The following is a 22,676-nucleotide window of genomic DNA, read 5'->3' on the forward strand; positions in this document are numbered from 1 at the left end:
CTCCGCTGTCCTGGCGTCGTGAGGGAGTTTGTTCCACCATTGGGGGCCAGAGCAGCGAACAGTTTTGACTGGGCTGAGCGGGAACTGTACTTCCTCAGTGGTAGGGAGGCGAGCAGGCCAGAGGTGGATGAACGCAGTGCCCTTGTTTGGGTGTAGGGCCTGATCAGAGCCTGGAGGTACTGAGGTGCCGTTCCCCTCACAGCTCCGTAGGCAAGCACCATGGTCTTGTAGCGGATGCGAGCTTCAACTGGAAGCCAGTGGAGGGAGCGGAGGAGCGGGGTGACGTGAGAGAACTTGGGAAGGTTGAACACCAGACGGGCTGCGGCGTTCTGGATGAGTTGTAGGGGTTTAATGGCACAGGCAGGGAGCCCAGCCAACAGCGAGTTGCAGTAATCCAGACGGGAGATGACAAGTGCCTGGATTAGGACCTGCGCCGCTTCCTGTGTGAGGCAGGGTCGTACTCTGCGGATGTTGTAGAGCATGAACCTACAGGAACGGGCCACCGCCTTGATGTTAGTTGAGAACGACAGGGTGTTGTCAGGATCACGCCAAGGTTCTTAGCGCTCTGGGAGGAGGACACAATGGAGTTGTCAACCGTGATGGCGAGATCATGGAGCGGGCAGTCCTTCCCGGGAGGAAGAGCAGCTCCGTCTTGCCGAGGTTCAGCTTGAGGTGGTGATCCGTCATCCACACTGATATGTCTGCCAGACATGCAGAGATGCGATTCGCCACCTGGTCATCAGAAGGGGAAAGGAGAAGATTAATTGTGTGTCGTCTGCATAGCAATGATAGGAGAGACCATGTGAGGTTATGACAGAGCCAAGTGACTTGGTGTATAGCGAGAATAGGAGAGGGCCTAGAACAGAGCCCTGGGGGACACCAGTGGTGAGAGCACGTGGTGTGGAGACGGATTCTCGCCACGCCACCTGGTAGGAGCGACCTGTCAGGTAGGACGCAATCCAGCGTGGGCCGCGCCGGAGATGCCCAACTCGGAGAGGGGAGAGGAGGATCTGATGGTTCACAGTATCGAAGGCAGCCGATAGGTCTAGAAGGATGAGAGCAGAGGAGAGAGTTAGCTTTAGCAGTGCGGAGCGCCTCCGTGATACAGAGAAGAGCAGTCTCAGTTGAATGACTAGTCTTGAAACCTGACTGATTTGGATCAAGAAGGTCATTCTGAGAGAGATAGCGGGAGAGCTGGCCAAGGACGGCACGTTCAAGAGTTTTGGAGAGAAAAGAAAGAAGGGATACTGGTCTGTAGTTGTTGACATCGGAGGGATCGAGTGTAGGTTTTTCAGAAGGGGTGCAACTCTCGCTCTCTTGAAGACGGAAGGGGCGTAGCCAGCGGTCAGGGATGAGTTGATGAGCGAGGTGAGGTAAGGGAGGAGGTCTCCGGAAATGGTCTGGAGAAGAGAGGAGGATAGGGTCAAGCGGGCAGGTTGTTGGGCGGCCGGCCGTCACAAGACGCGAGATTTCATCTGGAGAGAGAGGGAGAAAGAGGTCAGAGCACAGGGTAGGGCAGTGTGAGCAGAACCAGCGGTGTCGTTTGACTTAGCAAACGAGGATCGGATGTCGTCGACCTTCTTTTCAAAATGGTTGACGAAGTCATCTGCAGAGAGGGAGGAGGGGGGGGGAGGAGGATTCAGGAGGAGGAGAAAGGTTGCAAAGAGCTTCCTAGGGTTAGAGGCAGATGCTTGGAATTTAGAGTGGTAGAAAGTGGCTTTAGCAGCAGAGAGAGAAGAGGAAAATGTAGAGAGGAGGGAGTGAAAGGATGTCAGGTCCGCAGGGAGGCGGTTTTCCTCCATTTCCGCTCGGCTGCCCGGAGCCCTGTTCTGTGAGCTCGCAATGAGTCGTCGAGCCACGGAGCGGGAGGGAGGACCGAGCCGGCCTGGAGGATAGGGGACATAGAGAGTCAAAGGATGCAGGTAAAGATGAGGTCGAGCGTATTTCCTGCCTTGTGAGTAGGGGGGGAAGGTGAGAGGGTGAGGTCAAAAGAGGAGAGGAGTGGAAATAGAAGGAAGAAGGAAGTTCCATGCAATTAGGGCTCTATATAATACTGTACACTTTCTTGAATTTGTTCTGGATTTGGGGACTGTGAAAAGACCCCTGGTGGCATGTCTGGTGGGATACGTGTCTGTGTCAGAGCTGTGTGTAAGCTGACTGTGTAAACAATTTGGGATTTTCAACACATGAATGTTTCTTATAAAAATAAGAAGTGATGATGTCAGTCTTTCCTCAACTCTTAGACAAGAGAGACTGGCATCAATAGTATTTATATCAGCCCTCTGATTACAATGAAGAGCTAAATGTGGCGCTCTGTTCTGGTCCAGCTGCAGCTTAACTAGGTCTTTCCTTGCAGCACTGGACCACACGACTGGACAACAATAGAGATTAGACAAAACTAGAGCCTGCAGAACTTGCTTTTTGGAGTGTGGTGTCAAAAAATCAGAGCATCTCTTTATTATGGACAGACCTCTCTCCATCTTTACAACCATTGAATCTATATGGTTTGACCATGATAGTTTACAATCTAAAGTAATGGCAAGTAATTTAGTCTCCTCTACTTGTCCAACAGCCACACCACTCATTACCAGATTCAGCTGAGGTCTAGAATTTAAGGAATGATTTGTACCAAATACATTGCTCTTAGTTTTAAAGATGTTCAGGACCAGTTTATTACTGGCCACCCATTCCAAAACAGACTGCAACTCTTTGTTAAGGGTTTCAGTGACTTCATTAGCTGTGGTTGCTGATGCGTATATTGAGGATATTGCCACTATATTGTGATCACTGCATCCAATGGGTAAGGATACAGCTTTAGAACAAAGTTCCACAGCATTAGTAAAAATGTGATCGATATATGTGGATGATCTTGTTCCTGTAGTGCTTGTAAACACCCTGGTTGGTTGATTAATAACCTGAACCAGATTACAGGCACTGGTTACAGTAAGAAGCTTCCTCTTGAGCGGACAGCTTGATGAAAACCAGTCAATATTCCCCAAGAAAGCAGACCTCTTTGTTTACGTCACATACACCATCAAGCATTTCACATGTTATTAGATACTGACTGTTAGCACTTGGTGGCCTATAGCAACACCCCAAAAGAAAAGGCTTTAGATGTGCCGAAAGAACCTGCAACCACAACACTTCAATAACACTTGACATAAGATCTTCTCTAAGCATTATATGGCTCTCAATATATACAGCAACACCTCCCCCATAAGCATTTATGTCTCTTCTATAGATGTTATATCCTTGTATTGCTACTGCTGTATCATCAAATGAATTACATTTGAAGTCGGAAGTTTACATACACCTTAGCCAAATACATTTAAACTCAGTGTTTCACAATTCCTAACATTTAACCCTAGTAAAAATTCCCTGTCAGTTAGGATCACCACTTTTATTTTAAGAATGTGAAATGTCACAATAATAGTAGAGAGAATTATTTATTTGAGCTTTTATTTCTTTCATCACATTCCCAGTGGGTCAGAAGTTTACATACACTCAATTAGTATTTGGTAGCATTGCCGTTAAATTGTTTAACTTGGGTCAAACGTTTCGGGTAGCCTTCCACAAGCTTCCCACAATAAGTTGGGTGAATTTTGGCCCATTCCTCCTGACAGAGCTGGTGTAACTGAGTCAGGTTTGTAGGTCTCCTTGCTTGCACACACATTTTCAGTTCTGCACACACATTTTCTATAGGATTGAGGTCAGGGCTTTGTGATGGCCACTCCAATACCTTGACTTTGTTGTCCTTAAGCCATTTTGCCACAACTTTGGAAGTATGCTTGGGGTCATTGTCCATTTGGAAGAGCCATTTGCTCTTGAGATGTTGCTTCAATATATCCACATACTTTTCCTCCTCATGAATCCATCTATTTTGTTAATCCTCGCAGTTCCAGACAGGCAGGTCACGGGGAAGATTGAAAACAACAAACAGCAGGGATCTAGACAATCACAAACCCGGGACAATCCACGGTCCCAGCCACAATGGCTAACCGTGTCGTGGGCTACTTTCAAGAAAACCCTGCTAGCTTGATATGCAGCTAGCTAGTAGCTAGGCTAGCTGCGACGCCAAATAGCTTCTCAGACCTGTCCTTGGTCAGCAGGATCACTGGAAAGAAACAAGCACTCCTAGCAACTGATGCAAACTGCGTCGCGGGATCCAAACTAAGAAGCTAGCTACCAAGAACTTTCCAATACACTTTCAAACAACAAACTTTCCAAACAAACAAAACCAAGCTCTTCTTTGTTCTGCATTCAACAGGAAGTGACTTGAAGTTTCACGTTGAATTCACGTTAGTTGACAACTCAACCAAATGTAAATGAACACTAGATGTTGAAATTATGTCTGGGCCCAGTGGGAGGCCATTTAAATGTGTAAGATCAGCCAAGAGGGGGAGAAGGAGGAGTGGTATGTGTGAATGAGAGATTTTGAGAAAATTAGGGAGGGAGAGCAAGAGAGACTAATTATGTAAGTCTACAAATTATGACTGGAAGATGAGAGATTCTGCAGTGGCCTAGAGAGCCTAAGATTAAGGCTAGAGATAAACTCAGCAAAAAAATAAATGTCCCTTTTTCAGGACCCTGTCTTTCAAAGCTAATTCGTAAAACTCCTATAACTTCACAGATCTTCATTGTAAAGGGTTTAAACACTGTTTTTCACCTGCTTATTCAATGAACCATAAATAACAGCTTACAGACAGTAGGCAATTAAGGTCATAGTTATGAAAATGAGGCCTTTCTACTGACACTAAAAAATACCAAAAGAAAGATGCCCAGGGTCCCTGCTCATCTGCGTGAACGTACCTTAGGCATGCTGCAAGGAGCCATGAGGACTTCAGATGTGGCCAGGGCAATAAATTGCAATGTCCATACTGTGAGATGCCTAAGACAGCGCTACAGGGAGACAGGACGGACAGCTGATCATCCTCGCAGTGGCAGACCACGTGTAACAACACCTGCACAGGGTCGGTACATCCGAACATCACACCTGCGGGACAGGTACAGGATGGCAACAACAACTGCCCGAGTTACACCAGGAACGCACAATCCCTCCATCAGTGCTCAGACTGTCCACAATAGGCTGAGAGAGGCTGGACTGAGGGCTTGTAGGCCTATTGTAAGGCAGGTCCTCATCAGACATCACCGGCAACAATGTCGCCTATGGGCACAAACCCACCATCGCTGGACCAGACAGGACTGGCAAAAAGTGCTCTTCACTGACGAGTCGCGGCTTGTCTCACCAAGGGTGAAGGTCGGATTCGCATTTATCTTCGAAGGAATGAGCGTTACACCGAGGCCTGTACTCTAGAGCAGGATCGATTTGGAGGTATAGAGTCCTTCATGGTCTGTGTCACAGCATCATCGGACTGAGCTTGTTGTCATTGCAGGCAATCTCAATGCTGTGCGTTACAGGGAAGACATCCTCCTCCCTCATGTGGTACCCTTCCTGCAGGCTCTTCCTGACATGACCCACCAGCATGACAATGCCACCAGCCGTACTGCTAGTTCTGTGCGTGATTTCCTGCAAGACAGGAATGTCAGTGTTCTGCCATGGCCAGCGAAGAACTCGGATCTCAATCCCATTAATCTTGTTATGTTCATACAAATATTTACACATGATAAGTTTGCTGAAAATGAACACAGTTTAGTAAGAGACTGAACTAGTGACACTGAAAGAAAGAGTGGGTTCCGAGATAGAGATAGAAGGAAAGATATAGAAGCAAATAGATAAAAGGAAAGATAGAAGTAAAGACAAAGAAGTAAAGACAGAAGTAATGACAGAAGTAAAGACAGAAGTAATGAGATAAAAGGAAAGACATAGAAGTAAAGACCTAGAAGTAGAGATATAGAAGAAAATAGATTAAAGGAAATAAATAAAAGTAAAGACAGAAGTAAAGGAAAGAAATAGAGAAATAAAAGGAAAGGCATAGAAGGAAAGATATAGAAGTAAAGACAGAAGTAAAGACAGAAGTAATGACAGAAGTAAAGACATAGAAGTAATGAGATAAAAGGAAAGACAGAAGTAAAGACCTAGAAGTAGAGATATAGAAGAAAAGAGATTAAAGGAAATAAATAAAAGGAAAGACATAGAAGTAAAGAAATAAAAGGAAAGACAGAAGTAAAGAAGTAAAAGGAAAGACAGAAGTAAAGAGATAGAAGTAAAGACAGAAGGAAAGAGATAGAAGGAAAGACAGAAGGAAAGAGATAAAAGGAAAGAGATAGCAGTAAAGACAGAAGGAAAGAGATAAAAGGAAAGAGATAGAAGGAAAGAGATAAAAGGAAAGATATAGAAGTAAAGAGATAAAAGTAAACACAGAAGTGAAGACATAGAAGGAAAGACATAGAAGTAAAGACAGAAGGAAAGAGATAAAAGGAAAGAGATAGCAGTAAAGACAGAAGGAAAGAGATAAAAGGAAAGAGATAGAAGGAAAGAGATAGAAGGAAAGATATAGAAGTAAGAGATAAAAGTAAAGACAGAAGTAAAGACATAGAAGGAAAGAGATAGAAGTAAAGACAGAAGGAAAGAGATAGAAGGAAAGAGATATAGATTTACTAGATAGGTTGTAGTGTTTTCATTGCCTCATGCCAGCTACAGTACACCCCACCCCACCCCCCCGCCACGCTATTTATACACACGGTCCTGCCTCCCCACATACCACACACACGCACACTCACACACATGGACGTAAGCACTCACACACGCATGGACATGAGTGCTCTCACACACACAGACACGTAACACTGGACAGTGTAGGATCGCCGATACAGACTATGAGAAAGGAACTTACGTGGCTGAACTTGCAGGTCCTGGATTCAACAGGTGGATTTATAGGGAAAGGCAGACAGAGATAGTAGGACCAGTGAAGAGCAGCACATGTGGTGCTGTGTCCGGGACACTGAGGTAGGCTAATGTCGTGTCTAATTGAAAATAACATTATTCTCCGCTCACAGCAAGAAAGCATGTGGATGTATGTTGTTATGCAAAGGATTGACAACATTGTTTTGTCACCAAAAATGTGTTGAGTCCATGAATGCAAATGTGCATTCTTGCAGAACAACAATGTTTTGACTGTTCCTGTAAGTCTGGCGACCTGTTTTAATTGAATAGGTTAGAATACAAGCCGTTCTCTACTTTAGCATCTGTGTGGACCATACTACCACAGCTCCTAAAACGCGATTGTTAATTGTCTTTCTCTCCCTATGAAAGTGTCCTGGCAACAATGGCCATTCATTTAGCCAGGGCTCCTCTCCATTCGCTATATGACTCATAGTGCAGGAATGTATTCACCCATGCCTCATCACACTAAAAGTGGCACCAGTTAGCTGACAGTCTGTTGGGTACATTTGGGATCGGATGTGCTAAAAGAGCTAGCCTGGTCCCATATCTGTTTTGTTTTGGGTGATCTCGCACTCCGAGGCCCAAGTGAGAAGGTTCTTTAATCATGTCAACACCAACAAGGCCGCAAGCCCTGACGGTAGTTCCAGGGCACGTTCTCAGAGCATGTGCAGAACAGCTGGCAGTCATTTTCAACCTCTTCTTGTCCCAGTCTGTAATCCCCACATGTTTTAAGATGACCACAATCATCCCTGTTCCTAAGAATTCCAATGCTTCATGCAACAATGATTACTGCCATGTAGCACTCACTTCTGAAATAATGAAGTGCTTCGAGAGGCTGGTTATAGCACACATTAACTCCACCATCTCAGCCACCCTAGACCCACTCCAATTTGCTTACTGCTCCAACAGATCCATTGCTCTCAACACTGCCCTCATCCACCTAGATAAAAGATAAGAGATAAGAGACAAGATAAGAGAGAGATAAGAGACTACCTATGTGAGAATGCTGTTCATTGTCTACAGCTCAGTGTTCAACACCATTATCCCCTCCAAGCTTGTCACCAAGCTTAGGACTCTGGGTCTGAACACCTCCCTCTGCAACTGGATCCTGGACTTCCTGACGGGCCAACCCCAGGTGGTGAGTGTAGGCAACATCACCTTCACCACGCTGACCCTTAACACTCACCCACGACTTTGTGGCCACGCTCGACTCCAACACCATTATCAAGTTGGCTGATGACACGACTGTGGTAGGCCTAATCACCGGCGACAATGAGTCCGCCTACAGGAAGGAGGTCAGTGACCTGGCAGTGTGGTCAGCAAGACGAAGAAGCTGATGGGGAGGGGGGGGCAAATCCCTAAAGACTTAAAATGGTCCAAACACACATGCACAGTCGTGAAGAAGGCGCGACAGTGCCTCTTCGCCCTCAGGAGGTTGAAAAAGTTTGACAGTTATACCATTGAAGCATATTAACTGGCTGCATCACTGCTAGGTATGGCAATAGCACCACCCTCCATCGCATGGCGCTACAGAGGGTTGCGCGGACAGCCCAGTATATCACTGGGGCCGAGCTCCCTGCCATCCAGGGCCTCTATATCAGGCGTTGTGAAAAGAAGGCCCTGAAAATCATGAAAGACCCCACCCTCCCAAGCCATAGTCTATTTTCTCTGCTACCACACGGCAAGAGGTACCTGTGCATCAAGTCTGACACCAACAGGCTCTTGAACAGCTTCTATCCTTAAGCAATACAACTGATAAGTAAATACACAGACTGAGTTTACCTTGTATATTTATTACATTTTAGTCAGTTAGCAGACATTCTTATTCAGAGCAACTTACAGTGGTTAGTGCATACATTTTCGTACATTTTTGTACTGGTCCCCCATGGGAATCAAACCCACAGCCCTGGCATTGCAAGCATTGCTCTACCAACTGAGCTACACGGGTAGACCTATTCATTCAATATTTGCACTGTCTCAAAGCACACTCACAGGGCCCTACACACACACACACACACACACACACACACACACACACACACACACACACACACACACACACACACACACACACACACACACACACACACACACACACACACACACACTGTCACTCCAAAAAACACACAAACACTCACTCCATCATTTTCTCACTCACACATAATATGCACATACATTTAAACTGCACATTCATTTATACTTTCATGCATGTTAACATTAGAAGCCTCCTCCCTAAGTTTATTTTATTCACTCCACCAACCCTGATGTGCTAGCCATGTCTGAATCCTGGCTTAGGAAGGCCACCAAAAATCTTGGAATTTCCATCCCTAAGTAACATTTTCCGACAAGACAGAACTGCCAAAGGGGGCAGAGTTGCAATCTACTGCAGAGATAGCCTGCAGTTCTGCCATACTATCCAGGTCTATATCCAAACAATTCTAGTTTCTAATTTTGAAAATCCACCTTTCCAGAAACAAGTCTCTCACAGCTGTCACTTGTTATAGACCCCCTTCAGCCCCCAGCTGTGCCCTGGACACCATATGTGAATTGATTGCCCCCCCCATCTATCTTCAGAGTTCATACTGTTAGGTGACCTAAACTGGGACATGCTTAACACCCGTCCTACAATCTAAACTAGATGCCCTCAATCTCACACAAATTATCAAGGAACCTACCAGGTACAACCCTAAATCCGTAACCATGGGCACCCTCTTAGATATCATCCTGACAAACTTGCCCTCTAAATACACCTCTGCTGTCTTCAACCAGGATCTCAGCGATCACCGACTTATTGACTGCGTGCGTAATGGGTCCGCGGTCAAACGACCACCCCTCATCACTGTCAAACGCTCACTAAAACACTTCAGCGAGCAGGCCTTTCTAATCGACCTGGCCCAGGTATCCTGGAAGGGTATAGACCTCATCCCGTCAGTAGAGGATGCCTGCTTGTTCTTTAAAAGTACTTTCCTCACCATCTTAAATAAGCATGCCCCATTCAAAAAATGTAGAACTAAGAACAGATATAGCCCTTGGTTCACCCCAGACTTGACTGCACTTGACCAGCACAAAACATTCCTGTGGCGTTCTGCATTAGCATCGAATAGCCCCCACGATATGCAACTTTCAGGGAAGTCAGTAACCAATATATTCAGTCAGTTAGGAAAGCTAAGGCTAGCTTTTTCAAACAGAAATTTGCATCCTGTAGCACTAATTCCAAAATGTTTTGGGACACTGTAAAGTACATGGAGAATAAGAGCCCCTCCTACCAGCTGAATATTGCACTGAGGATAGGAAACACTGTCACCACCGATAAATTTACAACAATCGATAATTTCAATAAGCATTTTTCTACGGCTGGCCATGCTTTCCACCTGGCTACCCCTACCCTGGCCAACAGTTCTGCGCCTCCTGCAGCAACTTGCCCAAGCCCCCCTCCCCACTTCTCTTTCACCGAAATCCAGACAGCTGATGTTCTGAAAGAGCTGCAAAATCTGGATCCCTACAAATCAGCTGGGCTGGACAATCTGGACCCTCTCTATCAAAAATGATCTGCCGAAATTGTTGCACACACTATTACTAGCCTATTCAACCTCTCTTTTGTATCGTCTGAGATCGCCGAAGATTGGAAAGCTGCCACGGTCATCCCCCTCTTCAAAGGGGGAGACACTCTAGACCCAAACTGTTATAGACCTATATCCATCCTGCCCTGCCTTTCTAAAATCTTCGAAAGCCAAGTTAACAAACAGATCACCGACCATTTAGAATCCCACCGAACCTTCTCCACTATGCAATCAGGTTTCCAAGCTGGTCGTGGGTGCACCTCAGCCACGCTCAAGATCCTGAAAGATATCATAAACGCCATCAATAAAAGACACTACTGTGCAGCCATCTTCATTGACCTGGCAGACTCAATAGCCTTGGCTTCTCAAATGACTGCCTCGCCTGATTCACCAACTACTTCTCAGATAGAGTTCAGTGTGTCAAATCGGAGGGCCTGTTGTCCGGACCTCTGGCAGTCTCTATGGGGGTGCCACAGAGTTCAATTCTCGGGCCTCGGACTCTTTTCTCTGAATATATCAATGATGTCGCTCTTGTTGCTGGAGATTCTCTGATCCACCTCTACGCAGACGACACCATTCTGTATACATCTGGCCCTTCTTTGGACACTGTGTTAACAAACCTCCAAACGAGCTTCAATGCCATACAACACTCCTTCCATGGCCTCCAACTGCCTTTAAATGCTAGTAAAACTAAGTGACTAGCATCACTACTCTGGACAGTTCTGACTTAGAATATGTGGACAACTACAAATTCTTAGGTGTATAGTTAGACTGTAAACTCTCCTTCCAGACTCACATTAAGCATCTCCAATCCAAAATTAAATCTAGAATTGGCTTCCTATTTCACAACAAAGCCTCCTTCAGTCATGCTGCCAAACATACCCTCGTAAAACTGACTATCCTGCCGATCATTGACTTCAGCAATGTAATTGACAAAATAGCCTCCAACACTCTACTCAGCAAACTGGATGTAGTCTATCACAGTGCCATTCGTTTTGTCACCACAGCCCCATATACTACCCACTACTGCGACCTGTATGCTCTCGTTGACTGACTATGCTCGCTACATATTCGTCGCCAAACCCGCTCCAGGTCATCTATATGTCTTTGCTAGGTAAAGCCCCGACTTATCTCAGCTCACTGGTCACCATAGCAACACCCTCCCGTAGCACGCGCTCCAGCAGGTATATTTCACTAATCATCCCCAAAGTCAACACTTCCTTTGGCCGCCTTTCCTTCCAGTTCTCTGCTGCCAATGACTGGAACGAATTGCAAAAATCACTGAAGCTGGAATCTTATATCTCCCTCTCTAACTTTAAGCATCAGCTGTCTGAGCAGATTACCGATCACTGCACCTGTACACAGCCAATCTGTAAATAGTACACCCAACTACCTCATCCCCATATTGTTATTTATCTTCTTGCTCTTTTGCTCCTCAGTATCTCTTCTTGCACATCACCATCTGCACATCTATCACTCCAGTGTTTATGCTAAATTGTAATTATTTCACCTCTATGGCCTATTTATTGCCTTTCCTCCCTAATCTTCTACATTTGCACACACTGTACATAGATTTTTCTATTGTGTTATTGACTGTATGTTTGTTTATGTGTAACTCTGTGCTGTTGTTTTTGTCGCACTGCTTTCCTTTATCTTGGTCAGGTCGCAGTTGTAAATGAGAACTTGTTCTCAACTGGGCTCCATGGTTAAATAAAAAAATAAAAAATAAAACACTGACTCTACACACCTGCACACCCACTCACCCACTCACATACAAGCTGCTGCTACTCTGTTTATCTTATATCCTAATGCCAAGTCACTTACCCTATAAGTATTTTGTTTCCCTGCACATGTAAATATAGCATTGGAACTGACTTTTTAAATATTTCTTGCATATAGCATGCTTACTTACTTACTTTATTGTGTATTTCATATAGCTTATTCTTATTTCTCATGTGTTTTGTTCTAGTGATACATTTTTGTTGATTATTGCATTGTTGGGTTTTGAGTTTTTAAGAAAAGCATTTCACTATACTTGTGAATGTGACATTAAAATTTGAAACTTGTCTTGCCAAGTCCTGGTGGTGACAATGACCATAGGAGTTAGGAAGACAGCACAAACAGATCTCAGGCTAGGCTATAAAAGATCTCAGATAATGAGTGCTCTTCTCCCAGCCCTCAGCCATTGTAAACCTTGGGAGATTTGAGAGAGAGGGAGGCTTTGTACCCGGCTCAGCGCTGCCACTGTTTACACAGGAAGAAGTGAGGAATGGCCCTCAGGGCAGAGCCCAGATCAGGCGTGCCCCTTTGCCACATTTGCATGACTGGACAGTTTAGGAAAATGTATGAAGAGGCAGTGATAACCAGGGGGAAAAAGTTGTGTTTAGTTAGCATAGCTCCACTTTTTGTTCCAATCAACTAATATCATCTTTTTTACATTTGTTCCTGATATTTACTAATTTACAGCGACCTAAAACACTTGGGACTTGCTTGTGTAAAACTTCAACTAATGGGGGATGTCAGTATGTGTTAAGGATGATTTGGTGTCAGCATGGGACCAGACTGAATCAACACATGTATGAAGAACCAGGGGTTAGTTAGTGTAATCTCAGGACAGCTGCAGTAACAGGGAACACATAGAAGTATGTCTCTCAAGGAAGAGAGGAAAGAGGTCGGTCAGAGCAGAAAAAGTACAAAGGACCTCAACAAAACTGCTGTTTCCTGAGCCCTTGTGGAAGATACAGTTGAAGTCGGAAGTTTACATACACTTAGTTTGGAGTCATGAAAACTGTTTTTAACCACCCCACAAAGGTCTTGTTACCAACTATAGTTTTGGCAAGTCAGTTAGGACATCTACTTTGTGCATGACACAAGTAATTTCTCCAACAATTTTTGACAGACAGATTATTTCACTTATAATTCACTGTATCACAATTCCAGTGGGTCAGATTTTTACATACACTAAGTTGACTGTGCCTTTAAACAGCTTGGAAAATTCCAGAAAATTATGTCATGGCTTTAGAAGCTTCTGATAGGCTAATTGACATCATTTGAGTCAATTGGAGGTGTACCTGTGGATGTATTTCAAGGCCTACTTTCAAACTCAGTGCCTCTTTGCTTGACATCATGGGAAAATCAAAAGAAATCAGCCAGAAAAACCATTGTAGTCTGGTTCATCCTTGGGAGCAATTTCCAAATGCCTGAACATACCACGTTCATCTGTACAAACAATAGCTCGCAAGTATAAACACCATGGGACCACGCAGCCGTCATACCGCTCAGGAAGGAGAGGCGTTCTGTCTCCTAGAGATTAATGTACTTTGGTGCGAAAAGTGCAAATCATTCCCAGAACAACACCAAAGGACCTTGTGAAGATGCTGGAGGAAACAGGTACAAAAGTATCTATTTCCACAGTAAAACGAGTCCTATATCAACATATCCTGAAAGGCTGCTAAGCAAGAAAGAAGCCACTGCTCCAAAACCACCATAAAAAAGCCAGACTATGGCTTGCAAATGTACATGGGGACAAAGATTGTACTTTTTGGAGAAATGTCCTCTGGTCTAACTGTTTGGCCATTGTTATGTTTGGAGGAAAAAGGGGGAGGCTTGCAAGCCGAAGAACACCATCCCAACCGTGAAGCACGGGGGTGGCAGCATCATGTTGTGGGTGTGCTTTGCTGGAGGAGGGACTGGTGCACTTCACAAAATAGATGGCATCATGAGGAGGAAAATTATGTGGATATATTGAAGCATCATCTCAAGACATCAGTCAGGAAGTTAAAGCTTGGTCGCAAATGGCTCTTCCAAATGGACAATGACCCCAAGCATACTTCCAAAGATGTGGCAAAATGGCTTAAGGACAACAAAGTCAAGGTATTGGAGTGGCCATCACAAAGCCTTGACCTCAATCCTTTAGAGAATTTGTGGGCAGAACTGAAAAAGCATGTGTGAGCAAGGAGGCCTACAAACCTGACTCAGTTACACCAGTTACACCAATTGAAAGGCAATGCTTCCAATTACTAACTGAGTGTATGTAAATTTCTGATCCACTGGGAATGTGATGAAAGAAATAAAAGCTGAAATAAATCATTCTCTCTACTATTATTCTGACATTTCACATTTTTAAAATAAAGTGGTGATCATAACTGACCTAAAACAGGGAATTTTTACTTGGATTAAATGTCAGGAATTGTGAAAAACTGAGTTTAAATGTATTTGGCTAAGGTGTATGTAAACTTCCGACTTCAACTGTATATCCCCTACCTACCCCCCCCCCCCCCCCCTCTCTTTCTTCTTTCTCTTCCCGTCTCACTATCCCCGGTTCTCTGGTCTTAAGGCCAGCCTTAGTCTTATCTGGAGCGTCCAAGACGATGGCCTGTGGAGAAATGCTAGTGTTCATAGGAAATGGAGGCAGTCTTCTGAGATTGGGTGGCAAAGCACTGATTAGTTATGGTTCTCTCCTTGTCTTCATGGTCCTGTCTGGAGGAAGGACTTCCTGAGCCATCCAATATTGAGAGTGTCACAAACCGGCTCAAAGCCCGTAACAAAGGGAGACAACGTGGAGATAAGGAGTAGCAAAATATATATTTATTAACTAAAGCAAATAAATATAATATACAATGGTGTGTGTAATCAGTAATCAGTAGTGTAAGTGAGTGTTTTGCATGCATGAATGTGATAATGCAGGGTGTTGAAAGGTGCCAAAGCAAACAAACAAAAGGCCACCAAGAACCACAACACAATCTACAAAGGTGTCTGCATGGAGAGAGTCTCCCCCATGAATGTGGAAGAGGTCTATTTATCCTGGGAGACACCTGGCTCAGGTGTTTCCCATGTAGCTGACGACCCTCTCAACTCCGCCCACCGGCATCCTAATAAGGAAACAAGAACAAAGACAGAATACGGCAGACAGAGTGGGAGGGTCGTCACAAGAGAGATATATGAATCAACCCCATCAAGTAGTTTCTATGGCTCTTAGACTTGAGGTCACTGGCTGCATTCTGCACACACAGCTTATCTGTTGAGATTCTCTAATACTGTTTCTAGCAGTCTCCCATTCCACTACGGCTGCTTTGTGGGGTTACTAGGGCCACTGTGTTTGGTGGCTTGCTGTTGTGTTGGGCTACTCTGTAGGGCTTCCCTATTATGCCTAGCATGGAGATATTCTGTTAGGCCCAATGCCTGATGCACCGCATGCCAGAAGCAAACTGACAGGCTGGCTATCTGGCAGAGCCTGCTAGGAAAGAAAAGAGAGAGACAGGGAAGGAGGGAGGGAGGGACTGAGGGAGTGAGCGAGAGAAAAAAAAACAGTGTGTGAGACTGCGTTCAGGAGACACTGTCACAGTGTTTTTGACAGCGTTTTGGAGCACTAGGGATATCACTGGGACATTAGAGAAGACAAAGTCCATAAGGAGCACATGGTACGTACTACAGGAAAGCTTTTGAACAATCTACTGAAGGAAAGCCTTTTGTATAGCATAGCAACATGGCTTTTTTTTTACCAGGTGTTTCCTGTTAGCCAGAGGTGTCTTACTAGAGAGTGCCTTGTTTCCGCAGTGCTGATAGACTGTAGCTCTGTGTAGACTAAATAAGTTATTAGCTGATAATACTGTGTTAGTACAGTGCTGATAGACTGTAGCTCTGTGTAGACTAAATAAGTTATTAGCTGATAATACTGTGTTAGTACACAAGACATGGGATTTAGTAGCACAGAGAAGATTACTGTTGTTGAGTCTGGCCTCTTTTAATTTGAGGATTTAAGAGGCGGTTGTTCTGTTTAGTTTGTTGACGTTAATAGGTTTTAGTATGCTCCCGTCTGGGTGTGTGTGTGTGTGTGTGTTCATGTGTGTTCCTTGCGAAGTTTATTTCTCTTTGTCTAGTATTTCATTTCACTCCAGATACGAACTTATACATACGAACAACAAATTACAGACACACACAAACAATGACAACATCTCATCTGCCCAGACCTGCATGCTCACACCCCCATCCCTAGTGCCTGCATTACTGTTTGCCACTTGGCCTTAAATTGTATCAATTTGTTTTTCCTCGGTTTCCCAGGCTATTTCAATATTTCAATAATAAATCATTACATTTTTCCGTTGTGTTAATAATGGCGGATTGATTGATTTCTACTTTTTTAGTCTACGTTTTTTCAAGATGAGTGATGAGAAGATAATCACCCAGCCCATAGGGTATCTCAGTACACCCTCATAAGTTTCTATGTATTCCAGTAGCTTCCAGTAGCTAGGCTGATTAGTGTGTTCACCTCCTAGCTCACGTGTATGTGTTGTGTGTCTGGGTGAGTGTGTTTCTTTGATGATTTATAGAAGGGGGCTTGTTTTGGGTGTTATTAAATCATTAAGAGTCTATTGACCCACCGGTGCGTTAATCTAAGTAACATAATAAAAAAATCCCCATCAAAATCCGTCAGTTTAAGCTAGAGATATCAATTTATTATGCATGGGCTGCGGCTCAATCCCCCACATCCCCCTATATCAGCCTTCCGCATCTGAGGTGGAAGGTGGCCGAGCTACACCGGTGTTTGTCAGACCATGAGACATCCCGAAAATCGTCCGAACGGTTTGGCCTACACTCTATGGAAAGATGGGGTTCTCCATTTTGCTCTATTACCCCCACAAGTGTCACAGACTCGTCTGAAGATAACCTATACAAATGAATAGAAGTATGGACGTAGTTTTGTGCCAACAACAATAAGGGGTTAAATATGTGTAGAAAAAATATATATAGTATATTTCCTTATCTTTCTTACTGTGTACCTCCTGGATATATGACAGACACATCAGAACCTTATTCCTTATGATTTATTTTGGACTGTCTGTTTTGCCATTTATGAATGTGTTTCTATGGGCTGTAGTAGTAAACATCTTAAACTTTTAGAGGTTTAATGGGTGCAGGTAGCAAACGGATGAGATAAGGGGTTTGTGTGTGTGGTCATGGTGTGTGTGGTCATAGTGTTTGTGATCATGGGCTTTGTGGTCACGTGTCTGTTTGTGGTAAGGGACCGTTTAGTTGAGTTGTTTTTGTCGACCTCTCTCTCTCCCTCTGGTTCTGTGTAGTCAGTCATCTGTTCTATCATTATTAGGTTACGTCAACACCAGACACAGCCAGTCATAGCATGCCCAGAAAGGCTGACACCCAGGCAACGGTATGTGTCAGCCTTTTCATATGCTTTCAGTTTGAAGTTCTGGCCTGCCCCACACACAGTATCATAACCCACAGCACACAGTATGTGTGTGTGTGTGTCTCTCTCACACACACACACCTGCTATGTGTGGTCTGCAGTGTGCGTGTGTACATTCAACAGATGAGTTGGTCAGGTTCTACTGACATGACAGTGCAGTTGGTTGAGATTGTGTCATATAGCCCGAAGATAAAGAGTTTAAAGGTACCTTCAAGCAAAACCATATCCCCATTAGACACCTTGCTTCCTGGTGAATTTCCAACTCAGCTTCTCTTTTGTTGTGGGTAACAAGTCTGTCTGCTGATAAGAAGAAAGTGACTCCCTGGAAAAACAAATCATTCTATGGAGGGGTTGAGTTCTATGGTAGACCATTGCACCCCAATACACATCAAGTGCCACAGTGCTTATTGAAGAAGTAATACCTTAGGCAATAGGCATGACGGGCAAATAAGTTATCAGGTTTTAATGGGGAGGTTCCAGCCAGGGGCTCTGTATCCTGGGACTCTCCTCTCACCATCTGCCTAGATACAGATACTGATAAAGAACAGTAGCCCTGGTCCGCTGCCACCCACACCACCCTCCCTTTGATCCTGCTACTACTGGAATAAGTAGGCACTTATCTAAGCCTCTGGTCCTAACCATGTCCCTTACACAAATACCTTGTTGTTATTAATCTGTACATCAAAGTGATTAAGTTCTTTAACACTAATGATACAAGCCGTTGAATTGATTACCTATTTCTGCCACGTGTGCATGCATTCACACACACAAGCACCCATGCACACACATACCCATGCACACACATACCCATGCACACACATACCCATGCACACACATACCCATGCACACACATACCCATGCACACACATACCCATGCATACATACACAAATACACATACACACACTACACTACACTATCTGTCAATATGATAGCAAAAGGCTGGCTGGCTGGCTGGGTTCCTCCAGGGCCCACACACAGCCTGTACCAATCCTGCTAGTTTATTTCTGTTAAGCAAAACAAAAGGGTCCAAAATAACAACAACGACAGGCTAAAAATAGAACCGTCTGTTGTCACCAGTTGCCCAACCTCCTAGGCCCTGCTGTGAAGGCCAGTGGTTCTTAGGGGGTGAGGGAGGCCGTGTGAGGTCTTGGAAAAGGTGGTCTATTATTCTACAGCTATGTAGTCTCAGTGCTTGTCTAAGCTGCTGACTCTGAATGTTAATTGCATTGAGGTCCATTGTTGTGTGGACATAGTAACGTTATGGTCAGCTAGGTTATTGGGAATAGGCTTTAGGAAGTAGAATTAGGATTTCCAGGTCTCATCATTTCAGTGACGCAGGGAAATAAACCACTTTTTTATTTTCATGGTATTGTGAGGTACTACAGTAAAAGGAACATTCCACAGTAAGAAACTAGTCAAGGGGCCTTTGAAGTTGACTCAAGCCTCAGTTTTCCCAAGCAGCATTGATATGACTGTAGAAACATATACTTAGTGGATCTCCAGATTGTGACTATAACTAATAGACCTAGATAATATCCAACTCCTCAGTCTCCTGCATCCCTCACTGAGCCAAACACCACTTCATGCTTCCTTTTGTCCGTTTCCTCCATTTACCATGGAGACAATGCAGGAAGCTATTGGTTGCCAAGCGATTAAGCCTCCATCCCAGAAACCTCCCTCCCCCGCTACTCTGGTTAGTACGGTCGACTGGGCTGAGGACGGTCGCCGGGGAGACCAGAGGTGTGAGAATTCATTCCAGGGAAGCAATGGGGGATGTTGGTGGTATATGGGTTGGTATAAGCCTTCTTTTTATGGCTTGCCAGTAGATTCCGGAATTCACCAGTCCAGCACTGGGGTACCTCATCTCAGAAACCTCTGAGTGAACTATACTGAACAAAAATATAAACACAAAATGCAACAATTTCAAATATTTTCCTGAGTTACAGTTCATATGAGGAAATCAGTCAATTTAAATACATTCCTTAGGCCCTAATCTATGGATTTTACATGACTACCACATTTTCTAAAATAATGTTGGAGGTGGCTTATGGTAGAGAAATTAACATTAAATTATTACATTCCTGCAGTCAGCATGCCAATTGCATGCTCCCTCAAAACTTGAGACATCTGTGGCCTTTTATTTTCCCCATTGTGCATCTGTGCAAACATCATGCTGTTCAGCTTCTTGATATACCACACCTGTCAGGTGGATGGATTATCTTGGCAAAGGAGAAATGCTCACTAACAGGGATGTAAACAAATTTGTGCACAACATTTTTGAGAAATAAGCTTTTTGTGCATATGCAACACTTCTGGGATCTTTTATTTTAGCTCATGGAACATGGGATCAACACTTTACATGTTGTGTTTTTATTTTTGTTCAATGTAGCTATCCCTTTAAGGATAGTGTTTTTCATTGGACTTGAAATAGCCACCAAGTAACCTCTAGAGTGACCAAATGTCACATCTTACACAATGTCCCCCACTCCCTGCCTGCCTTGGAGTGACACAGGGTTGACACAGTCCTGTCTGAAGGTTGGGTTGATAGTTTGTCACAGCACGTCTGTGTAGAATGTCATAGCAACTTGTCTGGGACAACCACACACACACATTGCCCACGTCTCTCTCTCTCTCCCCTTTCTCTTTACTTCATCTCTGGCACACATACCTCCCTGCCTAAGTCTTCTACCCATCTGTTTCAGGTCTCCTTCCATCCTTTCCCATTCTCATCCTCTCTCCATCTCTCTCTCTCTCTCTCTCTCTCTCTCTCTCTCTCACTCTCTCTCTGTCCAGGCTGTACCAGTGAAGCTGTCCCTGGATACTTTGCTGCAGATGTCCAGTTGTCAGGTGCAGGACACCATGAGACGACTGGGCTCCAACCCAGAGGAGTGCTCTCAACTCACCGTTGCCCTCTCCTGCCTGAAGAATGCTACTGAGATAGGTCAGTTACACCGTTATGTTACACCGTTCTGTCATTAATAACAGTGCTTATTGATGCTGTGTGCTCTGTAGTTTAGTACTATTTGTAACTCTGACCTCTGCTTTAGGTGGGGACATCAGGGAAGACACAGGAACCTTGATAACAGAGTCGCCCCGCCGTGAAAGTAACACATTACCTCCTCTGGACCGTCGCCCCTCCACCCCCGCCACACTACCCTGTGGCCCCATCCTCAGTCCCCACACCCACGCCCGTTCTGTCTCTGTGACTGTTGTACCCTGTGTGGACGATAAGGGGCATAAAGTCTACACAGGCGACATGACGGACACCTTCCCCTCCTCGTCGCTGCTCCTCTCCAATCTCCCTCCCTCCAAGAGACGCACCAAGCACCTCCCACGCGCGCCCCCACCCCCCTCCCGAATGCTGCTGCAGCTCCCCTTCAACATCACCCTCACACGCAGCAAGAGCCACGAGTCACAGCTGGCCAATCGCATAGAAGAGCCAGTGCCCAACAACAAGTGGGTGTTTCTCTATTCTGTCTTCTGAAATTAATTAAGGCAGCTATTTTGTGTTTTCTCTGTTGAATATGAGTGGCCATTTTCATCGCAAGTGTGGGTGTTTGAGTCAAAACCTATGGAATGAGTTGGTTTCTGTGTGAATGATGTGTCCATTCTCTGAGTGACCCACACAGCTAGCCCTCTCTCTGCAGGAGGGGAAGAAGAATAAGCTGCTCCTGAACGTGCACATCAACAGTAGCAGTGGGAACGGGTGTGAAGACTCCGCCTGCACCCCTGGTCCGGCCACCACCCCCTACACCCTCCCAGGCACCCCCACGCTGCTCGAACGTGAGTCCTGCTGCCCCAGTGGAACCTGGGAACTCTGCCGTTCTGTGTTTCCCTTTCTCTCTTTTCCTCCCTTTCTGTTTCCCTCATACGCGATTAGAACTCCATCACTTTTCTCCTGTCTTTCTTTCTCCCACTCTTTCTTTTCTCTCTCTCTCTTCCCCAATCTCCCTCTTGCCATCTCCTGTCCTCTGTTCCCCTTTGTCTAGCTCCTCTCACACTCCCTCACTCTCATTTCCTTCCAGATAACCTGGCATTGCACCGGGGGTCTCCACAGATAATGAGGAGAGATATCGGCCTCTCTGTAACACACAGGTAGGACACATCATCACCATACTTACATATCTATTGTTTAAACCTTAGAGGCCCTCTGGGTCTTAGTGGAGTACAGTTGAAGTCGGAAGTTTACAGACACATTAGCCAAATACATTAGCCCTGTCTTCGGTCAGTTAAGATCACTACTTTATTTTAAGAATGTGAAATGTCAGAATAATATTAGAGAGAATAATTTCAGCTTTTATTTCTTTCATCGCATTCCCAGTGGGTCAGATGTTTACATACACCCAATTACAATTTGGTGGCATTGCATTTAAATTGTTTAACTTAGGTCAAACGTTTTGGGTAGCCTTCCACACGCTTCCCACAATAAGTTGGGTGTAACGGATTTCCTCCTCTTCGTCTGAGGAGGAGTAAGGATCGGACCAAAGTGCAGCGTGGTAAGTGTTCATGATGATTTTAATTAAAGAAAGCCCTGAACACTGAATCAAACCGATAACGTGAATTTACAAAAACCGAAACAGTACCATGTGGCCCAAACACTCACACGGAAACAAACACCCACAAACCAAAAGTGAAACCCAGGCTACCTAAGTATGATTCTCAATCAGAGACAACTAACGACACCTGCCTCTGATTGAGAACCATACTAGGCCGAACACAAAAACCAACATAGAAAAACCAACATAGACTGCCCACCCCAACTCACGCCCTGACAATACTAAAACAAAGAATAAAATAACAGAACTATGGTCAGAACGTGACATTGGGTGAATTGTGGCCCATTCCTCCTGACAGAGCTGGTGTAACTGAGTCAGGATTGCAGGCCTCCTTGCTCGCACACGCCTTTTCAGTTCTGCCCACAAATTGTCTATAGGATTGAGGTCAGGGCTTTGTGATGGCCACTCCAATACCTTGACTTTGTTGTCATTTTGCCACAACTTTGGAAGTATGCTTGGGGTCATTGTCCATTTGGAAGAGCCATTTGCGACCAAGCTTTAACTTGTCTTG

The 22,676-nt window shown here is 44.7% G+C and overlaps 1 protein-coding gene across 3 annotated transcripts in view; it reads left to right on the top strand.

Moving 5' to 3' along the window:
- The window catches only part of LOC115136644 (kinase suppressor of Ras 1-like), a 75,797-nt gene that overhangs the window by 34,045 nt on the left and 19,076 nt on the right, over positions 1-22,676 (top strand). Inside the window, exons 1-5 of one of the 3 annotated variants that reach the window (XM_065024361.1) lie at positions 5,107-6,907; positions 20,403-20,550; positions 20,657-21,069; positions 21,260-21,392; positions 21,635-21,704. In XM_065024361.1, the coding sequence (XP_064880433.1) occupies positions 6,881-6,907; positions 20,403-20,550; positions 20,657-21,069; positions 21,260-21,392; positions 21,635-21,704 (791 nt within the window). In that variant the 5' untranslated portion in view covers positions 5,107-6,880. Of the gene's footprint in view, positions 1-5,106; positions 6,908-15,719; positions 15,825-20,402; positions 20,551-20,656; positions 21,070-21,259; positions 21,393-21,634; positions 21,705-22,676 lie in introns of those variants that run through there. The other 2 variants (XM_065024362.1, XM_065024360.1) reach the window with 2 other exon arrangements.

Source organism: Oncorhynchus nerka, linkage group LG11 (assembly GCF_034236695.1).
Source record: "Oncorhynchus nerka isolate Pitt River linkage group LG11, Oner_Uvic_2.0, whole genome shotgun sequence".
Taxonomy (NCBI): domain Eukaryota; kingdom Metazoa; phylum Chordata; class Actinopteri; order Salmoniformes; family Salmonidae; genus Oncorhynchus; species Oncorhynchus nerka.